General features: G+C 33.2%; 1 protein-coding gene across 2 annotated transcripts; it reads left to right on the top strand.

Annotated features, from left to right (window-relative positions):
* Nucleotides 1-11,949: 11,949 nt before the first annotated feature.
* LOC111403880 (probable galactinol--sucrose galactosyltransferase 2) lies at nt 11,950-18,276 on the top strand. 2 transcript variants are annotated; one of them, XM_023032515.1, is made up of 13 exons: nt 11,950-12,157; nt 13,704-13,926; nt 14,114-14,358; nt 14,697-14,787; nt 15,020-15,068; nt 15,170-15,261; nt 15,360-15,470; nt 15,832-15,954; nt 16,209-16,761; nt 16,839-16,906; nt 17,001-17,135; nt 17,225-17,531; nt 17,618-18,276. In XM_023032515.1, exons 2-13 carry the CDS (start codon nt 13,736-13,738, stop codon nt 17,978-17,980), a joined length of 2,328 nt encoding a protein of 775 aa, XP_022888283.1. In that variant the 5' UTR covers nt 11,950-12,157; nt 13,704-13,735; the 3' UTR covers nt 17,981-18,276. The 2 variants fall into 2 exon arrangements, with proteins under 2 accessions (XP_022888283.1, XP_022888282.1); XM_023032514.1 differs by lacking the exon at nt 11,950-12,157 and adding an exon at nt 12,425-12,599.
* Nucleotides 18,277-18,629: the final 353 nt, after the last annotated feature.

The following is an 18,629-nucleotide window of genomic DNA, read 5'->3' as shown; positions in this document are numbered from 1 at the left end:
GAAGGGTTATTGGCAGAAAGATTATTTTGAGTTTAAAACTTGGTTAGAGAAGAAGAAAAATTCCCCAAGTATCTCATTATTTTGAGTTTTCCTTTCGTAGATATACCTTTGAATTCTTGGTGATTAGACTCGAGAGCTAGTATTTATATTGTGAATTCTTTGCAGGAGTTTGCATGTAAACGGAGGCCAAGTGAGAATAAAGTGAGCTTGTGCATTGGAAATGGAGCTAAAGTGAAAGTTGAGTTCATAGGAGTAATGAAATTGTTTTTGGAGTCTGGTTTCTCTTATATTTTAGATAATACAATTTTTGTATCGATAATGAGATAGAATTTAATTTTTATAACGAAAGTTGATACTTCTGATTTTTCTTTTGATTTTGGTAATGGAATGGTTGGTTTGTCTTATGATTCTCGTTTGATTGGAAATGGTCTTTTTTGTGATAGTTTATACAAATTGTCTTTCGCTCCTTTTGGTGAAGTCTTATGTGTTACCAATATGTCTTATGATTCTCGTTGATCTTGGGCATATGACGTCTAGTGGCTAGTATCATTAAATAATTTGCTTTATTGAATGGCACGTGATGGTAGAGCATTTGTCAGTGGGGGAAGTGGCGAGCATAAAGGAAGGATTCCAAATGATGGATAGGGGAAACAAGGGAAAGATTGACATTAATGAGTTGAGAACTGGATTGTGCAAACTTGGTCATCAGATCCCCGATGCATATCTTCAGGTTCTTTTGGAAGCAGTAAGTGCTTATCTAGTTTGAAAGCATACTGATTAGACTCAAACCTTGTTTGAGAGGCTTAAGTATTTCGGGGGATTGTCTTGTGTCAAAGACTATATTTAAATAACTAAGTTGTTCCCACTCCAACACCAAAAAGTTTTTAGATGAAGCAGTTCAATGTGGCATCAAAACTGGCAAAAGACCCCGTTCACGTCTCACCTCCATCCATTTATAGAATTTGAGCACTTGCCTTGGCCTTTGATTAAGAGTGAATCTGGCCTATACGTGAGGACACGTGTTGAAGATGATTTATAAATGTTTTATTCTCTCTAAAACAATTAAAGTTATTAGATGAGGTGGTTTAATACCTTCCTTCAAATTTTAGATGCACATTGTGACAATATTTCTTCCGATGACTGCCCAGCAAATTGTAAATGGAACTATTTCATTTTCATATCCTATTATTAAAATCTCTGTCGGTTTTCCTTTGTAGAGGGTGATGTAAACAAAGATGGACTTGACTGTGGAGAGTTCGTAGCAGTTTCTGTACAATCAGGGAAATGAACAATGAGGACGAAACCAAAGTGGATACATAGAGATTGAAGAGCCACCGAAGAAATTATTAATTGTAGCATCCATTATTGTCTAATATTGTATACCAGATATGATCTTAGAGTTTGCATCTCAATTCTCTCTATTTCCTTCCACCATTTTTCCCCAACTTAAGGGTGTGGTCATGCATAAAGCTATACCCTAATGGAAAGTTTAATTATATGCACTCTTCTGTACCAATAAATTTGTTTATTCTTTCTGCAGAATGGATGAATATGTTATGAGGAGTTCGCAGCAATGATGAACGCTTGTACTGATTGGAGAAAGTATTCTCGAGAAAGATATAATAGTCTCTGCTTGAGATTGATGAAGGATGGATCATTGCACCTGAAAATTTGAGGGTAGATAGTATAAAAGACTGTTAAGACGTTTCGCTTCTGGCTTTGAAATTACTTATATTTTTCATTGTTTCTTTATTTCTTTTTGTTGTTTTTTTCTGTTATTTTATCTGGTGAGGTCCTTCTGATCGGGGATTACTAGGTATAGGTTCCAGGTGTTCATGTCTTTGTAGATGGTAATTGTGCTGATTTCTTTGTTTGGAAGGTCGAAGGAAATGTAAACTTTTGTTGTTCAAATGTTAAAAATGGTCTGTTTGCCATTTTCCTTCCGTTTGAGCTTTGAGTAGGCCTACAGTTCTGGGCCATATATAAAGGCCATGTTTGATCCATATTATTTTAAAAATAAATACATTTTTAAACAGTAATTTGATATCATTTTAACCAAATATTTTTCAATAAAATAATATTACATGAAAATTCAAAGTTTTTCTTATTTTTTAATTGCACATCCCATCATTACACTATTCAAAATTGCATTTTTATAAAAATAATGTGGCTCAAACAAGGGCAAAATATAACGGCTAACGCTCTACTTGGAAAATTATACAAAAAAAAAAAGTTTTTTTTTTTTAATTATATTTTCTCAAATTCAAGCAGGCTACATGTATAGTTGGAGGGGTTATAGAACCCCTCCAGACAAAAAGACGCAACAGGGGGGTGGGATTTTTTTTTTAATTTTTAATTATTATTATTATTATTATTATTATTATTATTATTATTATTATTATTATTATTTTGCAATATATTTTATCCGCATGGAGCCCACTCTCATGTGAGACTTCTGTAATATTTTTGTGAGGTCCATTTCTATACAAATGGATTTTCTCAAATTAATATTAGTTAGGTTAATAATGTAAGTAACATTCAGTATCAGAATTTGATCATAATCAATGGTTATAATACCTAGTGGCAAATGAGTTAATTTAATTCAAAATAAGTAAATTTTGAGTATAGCATGCAAATGTCTGTGATCGTTGAAGAGGATTATTAGAGACAAAAGGAAAAAGTTAGCCTGAAAACTCCCATAAATTATAGAAAGATTACATTAGATTCCTCAATAATAAGGAAAAAGTTAAGGATTTTGCAAATTAATTGAGATTATTTGAGTTATATTTAATAAATAGATAAATATGCAATATAAATTAGCAACGTCGAAACGTTCCAAACAACTAGTAACATTGAAAATTCGGAAAAAATAAAAAATAAAAAATAAAAAGTAGGTAACATTACATAATTACCACTTAATTTATTATGTAGGAAATCGGAGTTGGGCTTCCAAACCTTTTAAGTAGCGTGGTTTTGAATCTCTAACATAATTAGTGAGTTTTTGGGTTAAGAGCCAGTTTAAATTTGTGAATTTGAAATACTTATACGATGGACACTAATTATTGATGTTGATTTTAAGTTGCATGGATATTGTGTGGTTTTAGATTTAACCGTCCATCTTTAATTCACGTGAAAATGTGAACAATTTTAACGTCCACATCAAATTTTTCACTACGAGCAAACTCAAATTTACAGACACAAAAGTTGAGGATCGATGTAGCACTTTTGAACCCCTAATTTTCCCTTTATTAAAGTTCGGGAAAGATTAATGAATAATTATGAGATTCTACATATTAAAGCCAATTGAAATATTAAAAAAAAAAACACACACACACACACAAAAACAAAATAATAAATAATCATTACATGATTAACATTCGTCTTTTGTATTATCATGCATAAAAATTAGTTGGTTGTTAGCAAAACCAAATGGGTCGATTTATTTGAGAAGTTTTTGTTAAAAATTGTGTTTTTTCTTTAAAAAAGAAAAAGAGTAAAGGGAAATTTACATGTGGGTGATATTATTCCACTCTTCAACTCAACTCGACATTGGGCGGTGAAAATCCCTTTCATAAATTGCAAAAAAATTGAACTTTATCTACAACAATGCTATCGAACTACTCGAATTTTAATTGAAAAGTTATGTCGTCTCTCAATTATTAGGAATCGATGGAGACATTTGAACATGATTGCACCCATAATTCCATGATTGCCACCCATAATTCCATGATTGCCATGATGTAGATCCAAAATTACCCCACTAAACATGTGGCACCAAAATTTAGCAAGATTCAAGGAGACGACGTGTGGGAATTTCTTGTTTGTATTATAATTTCTTCTCACGACCACAAGTATTAATTAATAATACACAAGGACAACTTTGTTTTTGCCTTGTCTGCTAATATTTTGGTTTTTAGTTGACTTGGGCTGCTTTTTTTTTTTTTTTTTTTTTTTTTTTTTTTTTTTTTTTTTTTTTTTTTTTTTTTTTTTTTTTTTTTTTTTATATAGATGAGTTTGGAGATTGTTTCAAACCAACGATCGAGCTGCGTTGTCGAGGTGGAGGTTCGACAGATTACTCACAAAGAAGGGAGAATTGGGTATTTTGGAGATAATGAAGTGCGAGGAGCCTATAAAAGGTCTGTGATAGTCGTGCTCGACGGAATAAAATTATTCTTCAAGCAAATGTTTTCCCGATATTAGACAGGGTTTGGCAATAATAGAATGAAAATTTTATTTTATTTTATTTCGTCTAGAAGACAGCTTTTCATGGTCATGAAACATTTATAGGTATGGGTTTTATAGAAAAGAGACAAAAATGGGATATGGGTGAGTCACATTGTTCCATATTACGTGTATGTACGAACTTTAGAATGTTATGTCATCTATCAAATGATCGTGGATGAAAATATTTTGAGGGAGAAAAGGAGATTGCATTGGCCACTTGTCAAAAATACTCGAATTATTCCCACCCTTTGTTTATAAAAGGTAAGGAAAAAATTTATTCTATCGTTTTTCGTCCAAGTAATCACTTGGCTATAAAGTATACGAGGTTCCAGTAGTAGTAGTAGTAGTAGTAATAATAATAATAGAAAATTATGTTTCATTTTCAATAAATTGAAGATCAAATATGAATTTTTATTTTTTATTTTTAACTAATTCGTTTGATATGTCATCTATTAAATATTTTTATAATTATACTCATCATATTGATCACTAGTAGAGATGAATAGTATTATTCACATGAGAATATCCTGGTATTGGTAAGCATTAATATTTAAGAGCAAAATATGTTGATTTAATGAAAACACAAAATATAATATAATATTTATGGAAGTAAAAAATAATAATATTATTTAAAGAAATCCCAAAATAGTAGAACGAATAATTTGAGAAAACTATCTTTATCAAATCAATCATGTAAGATGAATTGGGTATAGATAGATTAATGCCCCTTGTAAACCGAACACTCCCTCACATGAGAGGAAGGGCCCATGCCCATTTAATGCACGAGCCCCGTCTCCATGTGAGTAGGTTGTACATTGAATTGTAAGGCTCAGTATACATATAGTAGGGCCAGTATATATAAGACCTCAATTATTGGAGAAAGTAAAATATCATCATTCCTTGGAAAGTTACACAAGTTACAAGGTACAACTCAAATACAAATTTGATATCTAAGATCAATATATCACAAATATGCATTGCAAATTATGAAGAAATAGTTATAAATTTCATTAAATAAAATAATTTTATAGACGCAAGGTTTTATAAGTCGACTATGAAATATATTAACAAAAAACACTACGCATCTTGATTCAATCACGAAGGCACGATCATGTTTTACTTGAATAAAAAATGAAAGAAAAAGAAATAACGACTTCTCTTTTTATTTGTATATGTAATTTAGATTGGTATTCTGACTATTAAATAATTATCAATTCTGATCCTTGCAATTAGATCATTCATATTTATGCAAAAAGAAACTCGGATTTCGGATATATTTCTATTTTTTACTGCAAAGCGAGTACTTTTCAAATTAATGTAGTTATATTAATCTAATTAAGACCCCAACCTTGAAACCTTATGCATAATTATGTAGGCAATAATTACTACTTTAAAAAGTGGTTCTTTGCATTCAATTGAAAATGATTCAAACCAGTCCTAGTCCTAACAACTTGCTGTGTAATAATTTAAGAGGACTGTATCCATCATATCCATACATGCATTGCTTTTTTGCGTATGCAATTTGGACCACATTGAAAGGGGTAAGTCATAACTGTTAAATAGAATCCATGGACCCTCTTTGACCCCATTTTTCAGAATAGATTCTATAAAAGGATTATTATTATTATTATTATTATTATTATTATTATTATTATTTGAGAATAGGAAAAAATTTTAATTTACGTGTAAATGGTTTTATATTGTAAGATTTGTAGTTAAAAATGAGTTTTAATAAACGAGGCTCAAAGAAGGATAACTTCTTTATATTATTGATTTTTTGTAATTCTGTTAAATTACCAAAATGAAGTCATACCAGTCCTTTTCCCCTTGCTATCCACACCACAGCAATTGATGAAGGGGGTGCAAAATGTGCAATCATTTTGCTCAAAATATATAGTTCATAGGAAGGTGTAATTCACTCTATATCGTCCAAAATTAGGCATGGCAATCTACCCCAAGCCAACCCCATTTGTATCTCACTTCAAGGACACCTTACGAAAGTGTCGTTACGCTATACCCAAATGGTGATCATTTGCTCACTATCGTTTCAAACATGCTGCATTATACACCAACTCAACTGAAGTTCTTCTAACATCAACTCCAACATGAGTCTCTATATTTGATATTAACTAATGCATGAAGATACTACTTTGTCCTGATGCTACAAGATAGAGGTCCAATTCATCCTATGCATATTGTACATTAACATTTCTAAAATACTAATTTATATTTTTAAGTGTTGGAAAATACGAATCGAGATAATATATATGATACAATATGAAGTATGTGATCGCAAACAAAAAATACGATAAAAGGCAAAGAATCAATTGACAGAAGAACAAAATATTTTATTTAATTGACTAATATGAAGAAAACAAATATAATAACTGTGCCTATACAATTATTTTATATTTCATTAACAATCGAGTTTGTAAAGAAGAACCAACTATGGGAGATATGTCAAAACTCTAACAATATTTTAAAGATGAAAATAGTAAAAAAAAAAAAATGTGGAATAAGGAAAACAATATTTTTTCAATAAGAATGCCAAGAATAAGAGAAATAATAATTTCAAACTTCGATACAATGAATGAAGCTTTAAAATTTCTGAACATGGAAAAATAAGTTTGATTGTAACAAAAAAATTCAAACTCTTCAACAAGAACTAAACTTTCTCCCGCCCAAAAAAAAAAAAAAAAATTACTCATGTTTCATGATATTCAATAAAGATACATAAACCCAACACACCAGGTTTCCCCAAAATTCACAAAGAATTAGAAATTATCAAATAGTATTGGAGCGTACTCTATAGTAGAATCAACTCTCAATACTTTCATAGAAAACCCCTAGCTAGTCTTAACACCTTCAAATACACTAAAAACATGTGCAATTGAATCATCATCCACATGCCTATATCTAATGGATCTACCCTTAGTAGTTTAATATGATAAAACCGCAGGTAATGTTCGCAAAGCAAAATTACCATATGCTCTAACTTGACTGAGTAGAATTTTTCAACATAGACCCTGAACCCAATGCCAAAGGTGAACTATATTTCTACTCTTACCGTCTCATAGAGAGCATGGGAGAGAACTTTAGTTACGATTTGTAGTTTTGTTGAAGCATGATTAACTATTTCAGTGTCCGAACAAAATAACAGGTTCAAAAATATTGGCTAGACATTACGAATTCATGACTAATGGAAGATTGGCAACCAATAAGAACAAAGTTAGATAAACAACCTTTCATATGGACAATGCTGAAGATGAAAATTGTGCACAGTTTTGGCCAATATCTCTAGCTTCCTTTATCGCGATTGAGTTTTGTTGAGAATTTATTTAATTATGCACAGCGAAAAATAAAATAAATTTTAACTCTGACCAAGAATTTACTTTGTATTTAGATAGAAATTATGATGGAAGCTCATATATTTGATGAATTCTACAAACTTCCTTGCTTATCTTGAATTGAAACAATTACGATTTGCAATTCACAACTATCAAATTGTCCAGCCTCCAATAAAAATCTGCACAGAGAACAAGATAGAGAACTAGGGTTTTTATTTTCTTATGTTAACAAGATATTAATTGTATTCTCTATCGATTTTTCAAATCCAGCAACCTATTAATATAAGTTCAAGTGGATTTAGTTCATCTTTCAACTTCATCTGGTCAAATATCTAATTAATTCAATTAATGAAATTTGGTTCATGAATGAATTAATTAATTCGGGCCTATTAACAAGCAATCCAATTAGTTAATTGTTTAATACTTGTCAAACAATTAATTGGTAAATCTCATTATTCTAGTTCTCCTTTTGTGTGTGACTCATTAGGTTCCCAATAACAATATCTAATGATGTGAATAATTATTTTGATCTAATCAAATCAATAAATTAAAATACCTCTTTTTAGTTTATGACAAATTCACATTTGTCGTCCCAAAATGATATCTAACAATGTGTCAGAACGATACATGTGACGAAAAATGTCACCTAGTATGACAAAATAAAACTTTTTCGTTTACCATGAAACAATAATCATTTCATCAATATGATTAAATCAATTACGAAATATGGATATGGATTAATCTGAATTATCGATCATATCTTTCATACCACTATTAAGTCAATGTATGTTAAAAACTCCTCTCGACCTATAATTACACATTTGCTAAAGATTTCGTTATTAAGTTCACTGGAAGAAATGTAGATCATAATCTCTTACTATTTACAAGTGAAATAATCTCTGGTGATGATTCACAACTTTCACATAATTCTTGACATACTTGAACGATGTCATATTAGCGACCCTTAATAAAGTAATATTTAATATCACCATTGCCCTCATATAAGGCATTATAATAACTTTAAGTTAAAATGACCGATTATATTATCTAACTTTAGAAATTAACCAGTGATACTCAAATAGTTATCGATGTGGAATATCCCAAGTGGATCTTCAATGTTTTGTTTTATAACAAAATATTCACGTGTTCTTTTAAGTGTAATTACACTTTAGAATGTGAGATTAGCTATTTACTTCAAAAGTAAGAAATGTCAAACGTGATGGTCTATCCCCACACCACGACGAGAAACATGTTGTAAAAAGTTGTGCCAGTCATTATCAATTTAGTCTGAGTAGCAATTTGCTCTTCAAATCGTTGAAATCGAATCGTCACTTGACTTTCAGTTGCCTAACTTTATAAATTTAAATTTTGATTCCTAACTTGGGATGATATCGAAAGATTTGAAATGATGTATGTTTTCATAGGATTCACGCTATGATTTACAGAAGAGATTTGAACAATTCCGTTGTTAAAGATTGATAAACAACGAGAGTAAAAATGTTGAGGACCAATTTGCTGCCCAAACAATAGATCGGAGGTCAGTTGTACAATTCTCCTAAAAAAAAAAATTGTGGTGTCATGAAAAGGCAATCAAAACTCAACCACACAGATATTTTATTTCAAACCCAAATGGCTGTACCATCGCTAAACGTTCCAACCGCCCTGGACCAGTACTTTTCCGTGTAATAATGATCCACTAAGACACATTTAAAATTTTTCCATTTACAAGAATCATCACATGATTACTGCCGTGCTTATTAAACTAATGACGGCATATTCCCGTCGACAATGCTATTCATAGTTACTCATTGCAATAATCGTTTTACGTGACATCACATATAGAAGTTTGTGATTTAATATATTAATTTGATAGTTTTTCTTATTTCGTATATCAAATTACTAATTATCACATGTATATCACGTAGAACGACTACGATAATTAGTAGCTACAAATATCATTATTCTTATTATTATCTTTTGCTCACATGCCAATAGTTTCTTCGAAAGTCGAGATGCTTTTAAGTTAATATGTTTTTCCTCATTCCAAGAAACAATTTAATATACAATTAAATTTAACTATATTTTAATAGATGAAATTTATAAGTTGAAAATCCCTTGGTGTGAATGTGGCACATCCAGTGCATGAAGACAATTTGAGTTAAAATTAATTGGATAAGAGCATTTTCAATAGATTATTTAAATAGTCAGCTCTTAAAAATTGCTTGTGCAGAGGAAGAGAGTTCTCACAAAAACCATAAACATAGAGGGACATGGGTTTGGTTGGAGCTCAACCCAACCTTCTAATTGACGTTTAATTCGAAAGAATAATGTTACTGTTACATAATAGAGTTATATAATGTTTTCCATATGGATAATGTATCAAAAATAGAGTGAATTTTTTTTTTCTATTGAATAAATTTTAGGCCCCGTTTGGTAGGGATTTTTTGCTCCAAAAAATTGATTTTTTGACCGTTATTTTACTATTCAAGCCGTAATTTTTGACTTCTTCTTTCACATGTAGACCCCACTTTTCTTCTAACGGTCAAAAAATCAATTCTTAAAATCCCTACTAAACGAGCCCTTAATCAAATTACATTCCACCACATCTTGTGTATGTAAATCATTATATAAACCATTATATACAGGTAGCACAACCGAATTCGAGAATCAATCCAACATTGGAGAATTGATACCACTAATCCAAATCGGTTTGGGTTGTTGATTTAAAGGGTTTTAAAATGTGAACCTAAATTGAAAAATTGACGGTTTCCTTGTAAAGTCGATCCAAATTGACTTGAAAAAGATTTTTTTTTTTTTTTTTTTTTTTTAATGTTAAATCAAGTTCGTAATGTGCAGCCCAACTGAAAAACGTGTAGAGAAGGCAATTTGAGATTTTCATTTGCTTTAATAAATATGAAAAGAAAGAAAAAATAAAAACGAAAAGAAAGAAAAAAAATGGAAATAGATGGAGAAGTTGGCCCCCACAACTATGAACGTTGGCTTAGCTTGCGAAGTGCTTAACATAACGTGCTGACAGTGTCTGACGTGGAATTTTTTATATATAATTGATGTCAATCCTTGAAGAGGCGATAAAAAACAAAAAAATAAGTAAATGAAAAGTTTGTCCTATTGCCACTGTTTGATAATCTAAATTAAATGAATAATACTATTTGCAATCATTTATGACGATAGTCGTCCTATGTGACATGCATGAGACGGTTATTGATTTAATATGTGTACCAAGAAAAAATTACCACATTAATACATCAAATGACAAATCGTCATATAACATGTCACGTAGGACGACTACTATAGTGAGTGACTATGGATAACATTACTCAAATTAATGAGATTCATAAATTTTGAAGTGTATATTTCATCAACTTTTATTTGTAAAATTTACAAAAATTTTAATTTTAATTTTTACCAAACATGAACTTAAATTGTTATTGAAATCCTTTTTAAATAATAGTGTTTTAAATGTAAGAATAGATTCATTAATCAAGAAAATGACCGATCTAAAATGAAGGTACACACACACACACACAAACACACAACCTATTCATGAGTGAATTTCAAACTTTTCCATCAAGATTATAGTAGCCAATCCAAGTGATAATTTCGAATCTCAACTCATGTTATACAATTTTATACTTATCTACAAAAGCTACGAATATATTTTAATTTATTTTAATAAATAATATTGATTAGTACGAATTAGAACATTCCTTTTAACACTATAATTAAGTTCAACAAAAAGAGGTTGATAATCACGTATACAATAATTAAATTTTTCTTAAAGAAAAATAAAAGTATTATTATTAACCTAAGTTGTCACTTTACAAAAATTAAAATTCACCTCAGTAAAATAAGAAGTCAAAATTGGAGAAGTCCCACTTTCTGAACGGAGTTCACAGGCTACTTTACCAACAAAATTTGTATCGACACTGACGTGGTAAAATATAAAAGTAAAGCCAAACGACTTGCAAGGAAGATCGAACTGATGATCGCCTACTCACATGGATGCGTGGATCTCGTGTTAATAAAATAATGTCCGACTACCCATGTGTGTGTATGCGGTCATCCCCAATGTCAAACCCTATGTTCGTGTAGCATGGTTGAAAATATAAATAGAGTGTTCTTCTTTTTTTATCCGTCTTCCAATGATATCGTACCATATGTTGTATGACGGATTTTTTTGTCAAAACATTCTATATTTGTTACTTTACACGGAAGGCCAACAATTTTAAATGAGCAAAATGATATGTCCCTGCACTAAATATCATACACTTGTATCATACGTGTCGAACTTTTTATTTGCTTTTTCTAGAAAAATCGTTCGACTTTTAAGCTCGAACGGAGTATAAAACCCAGCTGTTTCTCTTATTTGAATTCACCCATATAGAGCCTGTGTGTATCTCTCTCTCTCTCTTCTCTTACAGGAAGTTTGCATTCACGTGAATGCGCTTCTGCTGAGTTGATCTTTTTCATTCACCATTTCCTCTCTCTAGATTTATAGATACAGCTTCTATATAGACAGAGTTGACCTTTGTAGCTATTCCGACCCGGCTAGAGATATTAAGAAGGTAATTTTTTGCTGGATTTTCCCAAGGATTCGTTAGTTGAATAGTGAATTCTATAAATCTACTTGTCTTGCAAAATTTTGATGGAAGTTATATGCGTTTATGGAGCTTTGTATAGAAGTTTACGGGTGAAGGTTTTTCAAAAATTCTGGAGAACTCTTCCTAGGAATTTTAGTTGATTCTTTGAGGTATATTTACAGGTGTCTATCTTTATAAAGGCGATTCGATAATATAGGTATTTTTCACTTTTCCAAAGTTCCAAAATTTGGTGATATTTGTTTGAAAATGATAGTACGCCATGCTTTCGTTTTGCCTGCTTATCGGTATTCAGTTTCTGCTTTATCTTATCCGAAGATTTTGAACCTACGCCGAGCTTGTGTTTTTCCTGCAAATCGATCTTTAGTTCGGGCTTCGGTTTTTCAGAAGAATCTGGAACGGCGTGGAGGTGATTTAAAAGAATTTTCTTCGTAGTTTCATTTCTTTCTTAGGATTTTCCTTTCCCATAAAAATTTAGAGATTATGATCTTTAATATTCTTTTACAAGTTGGCTGTATAAGTTCCATTTAGTACCTTTGAATCAATATTTTGTCTTGCGCCAATTTTCTGGAAGAATGACTTTTAAGAAGTTATCTACGATGAAGAACTACATGACTTAAAATTAGGTTACGTTTATGAGTTGGACGCTAAGATTAATTTCAGACGAGTATACGGTCGGTTTTCTTCATATTTGCAGTTAGCTTCCATCAGTTAAAGTGTCCTTTCTACTTTTGACAGTTCAGACTTCTGACCTCTGAGGATATATGAATAGGATCTGCTTATTCTTTAAGTTCTCTGTTTCTTTGACAATAATTCCATCTGAGTTTTCTCTGCTCATGGAAGCTCACGACATTATTTAGATGATCATCCTACGGAAAGATTCATTTCCAAGAATTTTTGGAAAAACTTTGTTAACTTCTCAAACATAAAATAATTTTTCTAGTGCCAAAGTTTATCTCTTGAAGCCACATGACTTGTTTATCTTGAATGTGTCATTCTTCAGTTTCATATATTGATATCTGATGCTTGGTTTACATGGGAAGTTCAATTACTAATTTTTACGTTCGTGTCTGATCATTTCATGAATCTGGCTCGATAACTTTTTTCGGCTATTTTATTTCTGGCTGTAACCTTTTGATTCCTTGTTAATTACTTTAAACAGCCGTTCTCTATTGGTCTTATCTTTATTTTTCTTTTGCACACTACTGATATCACTACCAGTATCTAAATCAGTACAGATGCTACATTGAAGAATGATTAGTTGATTGTTTTTATTAAATATTCCATAAATCGAGTTTGTTTTCCTTTCTGATACTATACAGGAGTCCCTTTTTTAATAATGAAAACGTAGGATTTTATTCTCCAATTTTTTTTAATAATCTAACTCGATTGAATTGTGAAACTAAATTGCACTTTAATGAATTTCATACATCATTTGTGATCTGATCTAGAACATAGTTGGTAGTTGCCCCTAGATTTCTAAGTTATGCTTTTTATTTTACTATCTATGCAGTTAATTATCAGGCAGTAGCAGAGCGCGAAAAGATGACTGTTACACCGAATATCACTATCAGCGATGGGAACCTTGTGGTTCATGGGAAAACCATACTCACTGGAGTCCCTGACAATATTGTTCTGACCCATGAATCAGGGGTGGGGCTTGTTGCTGGTGCTTTCATGGGTGCTACAGCTTCACATAGCAAAAGCTTGCATGTCTTCCCAGTTGGTGTCTTGGAGTAAGCACTAAACTAGTCTCAAATATGTTGTACTTTCCTGAGATGGGAATGCTCCTAAACTTTCCATTATTTTCAATAATTTGCTGGAAGTAATTTGTTGATTAACTCAATCTAATCACGAGATCTGGTAAAAATCTGAAAAAGTGGGAAGAATGTGTTGTAGTTTTTTGATCTACTTCTATGACAGGGGTGTCCGCTTCATGTGTTTATTCCGTTTCAAGCTTTGGTGGATGACCCAGAGAATGGGAACATGTGGGAAGGACATCCCATTGGAGACTCAGTTCATACTCATCGAGAGCAAAGACACATCTCAAGGCGAGCATGAAGATGCCCCGACCATCTATACTGTGTTTCTGCCCCTCCTTGAAGGCCAGTTCCGTGCTGTTTTACAAGGAAATGAGAAGAATGAACTTGAGATATGCCTTGAGAGTGGTGAGTAAAACATGGCATTCAAAAGTATTTGCTGTGTGCTACTCATGGACATATTGATTTGACCATGTAGGCTGTATGCTTCCTGATTTCCAATTATATTAGGCCGTATGCTCCATTAGTCATGTACATCACGCAAAACCACAGGAGACCAATGTTCTAGTGTATTAAGGTGGACTTACTGCTCAGAAAAACACCTCCATGATGGAGAACTTGATTGTTCAAATCCTAAAATGTGTGAACTAATGGCGTTTATAAATTTGTGGGTGTGAAAATTAGAAAGAATCTGTTCAGCAGAATAGAAATGATCTTGTCTTCTTTGTGGCAAAATTTTGTTTCAGGAGATAATGCTGTTGAAACCAACCAGGGACTTTACCTTGTTTACACGCATGCTGGGACAAATCCTTTTGAAGTCATCAGCCAGGCTGTGAAGTAAGTCCTTGCTTTTCCTTGGGAATCACCATATCCTCAAACTCTTCCCTCCTATCTTGCAGATGCTCCAAACATGGCATCTTACAAAGGTTTAAAGTCTTAGAAATAGATGTCTTTTATCTTATTCAGTTATCGTTTCCCAAGTTCTCCATCTTATTTAGAACCTTTTGCAATGTTAATTCCTTATGGTACATTTTTACTAATACATAGCTATCTTTATTGTGTGCGACAGAGCTGTTGAGAAGCACATGCAAACTTTTCATCACCGAGAGAAGAAGAAGGTGAGTCTCTTCTTTTTGGTTATGTGTGGAATTGTTTGAATGGGTTGAAGCAAAGATGAGGAACCTTAAAAGTAACTTTTTTTTTTTTTTTTTGCATGTAGTTGCCCTCATTCCTTGATTGGTTTGGTTGGTGCACATGGGATGCTTTCTACACTGACGTTACTGCTGAGGGTGTTGAAGAAGGCCTTAAGAGGTCAAAACCTTGCAATTCTTAACTCCTCTCGAAACAAGAAGATGAGAAAGTGGTGGTGAATGGGGATCCAAGTTGCTAACCTTTATTCGTTCTTGCAGCTTGTCTCAGGGAGGTACACCTCCACGATTCCTTATCATAGATGATGGTTGGCAACAGATAGGTAGTGAGGTGAAGGAAGACCCCAATTGTGTTGTACAAGAAGGAGCTCAGTAAGCCACCTAGTTCTTTGTTTCTTTAATATATAAATGGAATAGAGCAGCAATTTAACTTCTTTTTTATCACTTAAGGTTGGAAAAAAGAAATTTTGGAACGAATCATGTGCTATTACAAAGTCAGTTTTTTTATAATTTAGTAAGCTGATTTCTATATATTTTGTAAGTTGTTAGGGAAAGCACTCTTATTTTTAATTGATTTCTGTTATTGTTGAACACAGTTCCTAATGGTTGAATTTAGCTTTCTGATAAATATCTTGCACGATTAGATTATAGTTAAGTTTTATATATTTCATTTAAACCTTTGATTCTCTAGTTATTAACTTATTTTTTATTATGTTCCTTTTTTAATTTGCAGGTTTGCAAACCGGCTAATGGGGATAAGAGAGAATAAAAAATTTCAAAAGAATGGAAAAAGTAAAGAACATGATCCTGGCCTCAAACATGTCGTGGAAGATGCGAAGCAGCAAAACCATGTCAAGTAAGTTTCCCACCTTGGTTGTTTATACTTGTTGAATTCACAAATCACATCCTTGCCCTGGGAACGAATTGTGTTGGAAATAAATATGACTTCACATGTTTTGATCTCCATTGGTCTTGTATAAATTATATTTGGACCAAAAGCTGAAAATTTATCGAAAGAATATTTGCCAATTTTTATCCTACTAGCTAGATTTCTATAGACTAACGTGTTATTTATTGATTTCTTCATTTGTTTTATTCCCTTTGCTCCAGATATGTGTATGTATGGCATGCACTAGCAGGTTACTGGGGTGGAGTGCAGCCTGCTGGTCCTGGTATGGAGCACTACGACACAGCTTTGGCTTATCCTGTGCAGTCTCCAGGTGTACTTGGTAATCAACCAGACATTGTTATGGACAGTCTTGCTGTTCATGGCTTGGGTCTGGTGCACCCAAAGAAAGTCTTCAATTTCTATAATGAGCTTCATGCGTATCTAGCTTCATGTGGAGTCGATGGAGTCAAAGTCGATGTACAGAACATCATCGAAACACTTGGTGCTGGCCACGGTGGTAGAGTTTCTCTAACTCGTAGCTACCATCAGGCCCTTGAAGCTTCCATTGCAAGGAATTTTCCGGAGAATGTATGCATTGCTTGCATGTGTCATAACACTGATGGAATATATAGTGCCAAGCAGACTGCAGTTGTTAGAGCTTCGGATGATTATTACCCTCGTGATCCTGCTTCTCATACCATCCACATTTCTTCCGTGGCTTACAACTCTATATTTTTGGGAGAATTTATGCAACCTGATTGGGACATGTTCCACGTGAGTATTACTAAATTCCTGTTCAGCTTTATCAAAATTTGTTCATGAAAATTTACTAGTATTAGTACATATTACAGAGTCTACACCCAACTGCTGAGTATCATGCTGCAGCACGAGCCATCGGAGGATGCGCAATTTATGTTAGGTATTATTATATTTCAGCCTAGTTTGTTCTTTGTAATACCTTCAGTCTATAACATAAACTTATGACTGCCACTCTTTCTGTTCTGTGCATTTAGTGACAAGCCAGGTAACCACAACTTCGAGCTTCTAAAAAAGTTGGTGCTTCCTGATGGATCAGTTCTTCGTGCACAATTGCCTGGTCGACCAACAATAGATTGTCTATTTGCTGATCCAGCAAGAGACGGAGCAAGGTCTGCAACTATATTTTAGCTCGTGTTCTCATCTTTCGAAGCGTCTAACTTGATATAAAAGTCATTTTCTAATGCTATATAATCCACAGTTTACTTAAAATCTGGAATACGAACAAATTTTCTGGAGTTGTGGGCGCCTTCAACTGCCAAGGTGCTGGTTGGTGCAAGGTAGCCAAGAAGACACGTATTCATGATGCCTCTCCCGGCACTCTAACTAGTTCTGTTCAAGCCTCTGATGTCAACACCATATCTCAAATTGCTGGACCCGATTGGAACGGAGATGCCATAGTCTACGCATACAGATCAGGGGAGATAGTTCGTTTACCAAACGGCGCATCTCTGCCTGTGACGCTTAAAGTTCTGGAGTATGAACTCTTCCACATATGTCCCATCAAGGTGAGTAAACTTCTGATTTAGCTCGTCTCTTTGCTTCTTAGTATTCATTTGATATAACCTAAAGAAATCCATTGCATCATTTACAGTATATTACACCAGACATTTCCTTTGCACCAATTGGGCTGCTTGACATGTTAAACTCCGGTGGTGCTATGGAGCAAATCGAGGTCCAGCTGGATTCTGAAAAGAAAGCTGAACACTTAGGTGGAGAGGTTGCCTCTGAGTTATCTGGTTCTTTTAGTAAAAATCGATCTCCAACAGCAACAATTGCTCTGAAGGTCAGAGGATGTGGACGTTTTGGAATATACTGCTCGCAGCATCCACTGAAATGTACAGTGGGCAATGCTGAGACCGAGTTTAACTATGAAGCTGCAACTGGTTTGACGACTTTGACTATCCCTGTTTCAGAAGAGGAAATGTACAAATGGCCAATTGAAGTTCAAGTCTAAGCAGTTACTAATGAAACTATCATCCTGAAATATCTCCAGAGTTAGGAGCATTCATGCATACAAGAGGCAGGAAGTTATCCGCTTAAACCCCACTCCAGTTGGGGTGGGAAAAGGATGGCTGGCGATTATGTTTGCTAAAAATAAGTCATGTATTAGACGTGCAACGTGTAGTAAATTTCAATATCCAGCATCTAATCATATAGTCCTTTACGAGACTTTAATATTTGATATAGTTAAGATCTTGTTTATATTAGTCGCGAGTACCAAAATGCCATGAACGATTAATGACTGTTTTAGCGAATGATTGCCTGTTAGCTTTGTGATTTATGAAGCACTAAAATTCACCAAAATCCCAGCAAGAGCAGGCTTCCTTTGCAAACTAATTATCTTCGTCACTTCATGACAATCTGCACAGATCCTAAGGTTCTTTACAATTCTAATCACTTTCGACTCTCTTCAACAGACTATAAGCAATGGCTACCATCTTGCTACTCATAAAGTGCATCCCTTTTTTCTTTTCCACTCCCATAACGCAAAATAACAGAAACTCGATGTTCGGTTCATGCTTAGAACCATAACGTCTTTATCTCAGAATTACTTTGACCTCCTTTGCTGTGGGGTGAGACCAATCTCCCATCACAAACTTGTG

This window comes from Olea europaea, chromosome 11 (genome assembly GCF_002742605.1).
Source record: "Olea europaea var. sylvestris chromosome 11, O_europaea_v1, whole genome shotgun sequence".
NCBI lineage: Eukaryota > Viridiplantae > Streptophyta > Magnoliopsida > Lamiales > Oleaceae > Olea > Olea europaea.
The sequence above is the reverse complement of the archived record's forward strand: the minus strand, read 5'-3'. Positions and strand labels throughout refer to the sequence as shown.

Coding starts and splice junctions, on each gene's coding strand:
- LOC111403880 (XM_023032514.1), top strand. CDS start 12,440: ATGATAGTACGCCATGCTTTCGTTTTGCCTGCTTATCGGTATTCAGTT. Junction 14,359..14,696: donor TGAGATATGCCTTGAGAGTG/GTGAGTAAAACA, acceptor ATTTTGTTTCAG/GAGATAATGCTGTTGAAACC. Junction 14,788..15,019: donor GTCATCAGCCAGGCTGTGAA/GTAAGTCCTTGC, acceptor TGTGTGCGACAG/AGCTGTTGAGAAGCACATGC.